We start from the raw sequence: 2,475 nt of genomic DNA on the forward strand, positions 1-2,475 counted from the left end.
ACAGTCCAATGATCATTTTACTGATATGTATAAAGACTGCAAAGGCTGAAAAATCTTCAAGTCTGTATGAAATTGGAGGTAGTTTGAGGATTAAATTTTTTATGCTTTTTAAGCTAAAAAAAGGGGGGGGGTCGAATTATACATGAGATCATATTATACATGAATAAATACGGTAAATATTTTGGTGCTTTTTTCATTTGCTTCAGCCTTTATCACTACTTTTTAGTTATTTTCAGCTAATTTTAGCTTTATTTATGCAAAACTCATCTTTTTGTGATCATTTCAACTTCTTACAGCTTAATTTAGCAAACTGTTTCTTTCTGCTAATTTCAGATTTTTCAGCTTGTTAAATTTTTCAGTTAATTTGATCTGTTTGTTATTTTACAACATTTTGCAACTTTTTGTACTTTCGTTTTTCTGCTAATTATTATTTTTTCTCTTTCACTGCCAATTTGAACTTGTTTCTGCTACATTTAGCTTCTCATTGCTACATTTAACTGCTTTTACTTATTTGACTAACAACTTTTAGCAAAAATCTTTCATCAATAAGCATTCACACTCCTTTTTTCAGGAAAATGCAAATAGTTTGAGAGTTGATTGTGACTTAAATTAACACTTTATTGGGTTTTTGAGTGTGTTTTCAGTCATTTTAAGTCAATGTAACGTCTCTAAAATTTGTTTCCGAGGAGTCCAACTTCTTTGTAACCTTTGAAGGTAATCCTAACAAAACAAAATCAGTTTTTTAGATTTTTCAAAGTTTCTTTCTCAGTCATTTTTTATTCTAATTCTTCTTTCTGATCATTTAAACATCTCAGCTGCAGTGTGTCCTTTAAAAGTCTGATTAAACTGGACAATCAGAGGACTGAAAAAAGAAGTGTTTAAACTGTTTAAAGCTGATGAACGGTATTTGAAACTCATAGAAAATGAAGACCTGAAACAGGAAGTGAGAGATGCAGCTTCCAGCTAACATTATTTAGTGAATCCTCGTGGTAAAGCACTACTTTGTGTCTCAAACTGTTACCTTCTAGTGTTTGTCGTCATTTGCTGACAAGACTGTGGAGAGGAGCATAACCAAAACTCGTTTTTTATACGGTTCCCTCTTCTCAGAAGCCCAAGAGGGAAAGTCGACCAGTCCGTCCATTAGCCGCCATGCTAGTTTTGACACGGACCAAGTGTCTAAAGACTTTGTGGAATTCCTGAAGAACCTCCACAAGCCCGGCCGTGAGATCCACAAGCAGTGCAGAGCCTTCCTTATGAACATGTCGAGTAAGAAGGTACGTGGTAGTGGAGAGGTTTTTGTTTACACTTTGCCTCTTTAATGATCAAAAACATGTTTTTATTAATCAGGACCTGGGTGCCGATGAGCTGTCCGAGTGTGTTCAGGATTTCTACCAGAACCTGGCCGACCGCCTGATGAGTCACTTTAAAGGTTAGCTGTGAAACCTTTCAGCAAGAATTAAACCATTTTGTTACAATAATTGACCCTTTGCACGTGACGTCACGCGCCTCAGAAGACCGCCCCTTTTCTCCATGTTGGAYRGCAGAAACAGACATGCATCCATGAGCTACTATTGAGCTAGAGGAGAATCAGGCAGTAGGTAGCCTAATAACGTTCTGTTGATTTAGCTGTAAAAATGGTCTTCAGCTGCTGCGCAGTCGGCTGRATCTGGAGACTCTTTATGCTCCTCACMWWWKGTGAGGAGCATAAAAACTGAAGGCTGCCTCTCCGTGTTTGGTTCTGACCCTGGGAACAGAGAGCAGGCCTGTCCCTGACCACCTGAGGGCTCTGGGTGGTTTATAGCAGACCAGAAGATCAGTCATATATTTTTGCCCACTCAGTGCTTTATAAACCAGTAGTATTTTGAAATCAATTCTTTGACAGATGAGGAGCCAGTGTAAAGATTTAAGAACTGGAGTTACATGGTCTCTTTTCTTGGTTTTTGTGAGGACACGAGCAGCAGCGTTCTGAGCTAACTGCAGCTGCCTGATTGATTTTTTAGAGAKACCTGTGAGCACAGCATTACAGTAGTCCAGTCTACTAAAAATAAATGCATGGACAAGTTTTTCTAAGTCCTGTTGAGGCATCAATCTTTTGATCCTTGATATATTCTTTAAATGATAATAGGCTGACTTCAGAACTATTTTTATATGGCTGTTAAAATTCAGGTCTGAGTCCATGACTACACCCAGATTTCTAGCTTGGTTACTGGTTGTTAAGGTCACTAATTGAAGCTGAGTACTAACTTTTAATCGTTCCTCCTTGGCACCAAAAACAGTTATTTCAGTTTTGTCTTTGTTTAACTGAAGAAAGGTTTGGCACATCCAATCATTAATTTGATCAATGCAATTGATCAGTGTTTGAATTGGATCATGATCTTCTGGTGATCATGTTCTTCACTATGGTCATCCGGGACGGACTCAGAGTAGAGCCGCTGCTCCTCCACGTCGAGAGGAGCCAGTTGAGGTGGCTCGGGC

General features: G+C 38.5%; 1 protein-coding gene across 1 annotated transcript in view; it reads left to right on the plus strand.

Annotated features, from left to right (window-relative positions):
- The window catches only part of rabgef1 (RAB guanine nucleotide exchange factor (GEF) 1), a gene marked incomplete in the record, with an annotated part of 12,771 nt that overhangs the window by 1,970 nt on the left and 8,326 nt on the right, over positions 1–2,475 (plus strand). The window contains 2 exon segments of the mRNA XM_014026270.1: positions 1,108–1,274; positions 1,348–1,429. Of these exon segments, the coding sequence (XP_013881724.1) occupies positions 1,108–1,274; positions 1,348–1,429 (249 nt within the window).

The sequence above is a fragment of the Austrofundulus limnaeus genome, unplaced genomic scaffold (assembly GCF_001266775.1).
Source record: "Austrofundulus limnaeus strain Quisiro unplaced genomic scaffold, Austrofundulus_limnaeus-1.0 Scaffold538, whole genome shotgun sequence".
Lineage (NCBI taxonomy): Eukaryota > Metazoa > Chordata > Actinopteri > Cyprinodontiformes > Rivulidae > Austrofundulus > Austrofundulus limnaeus.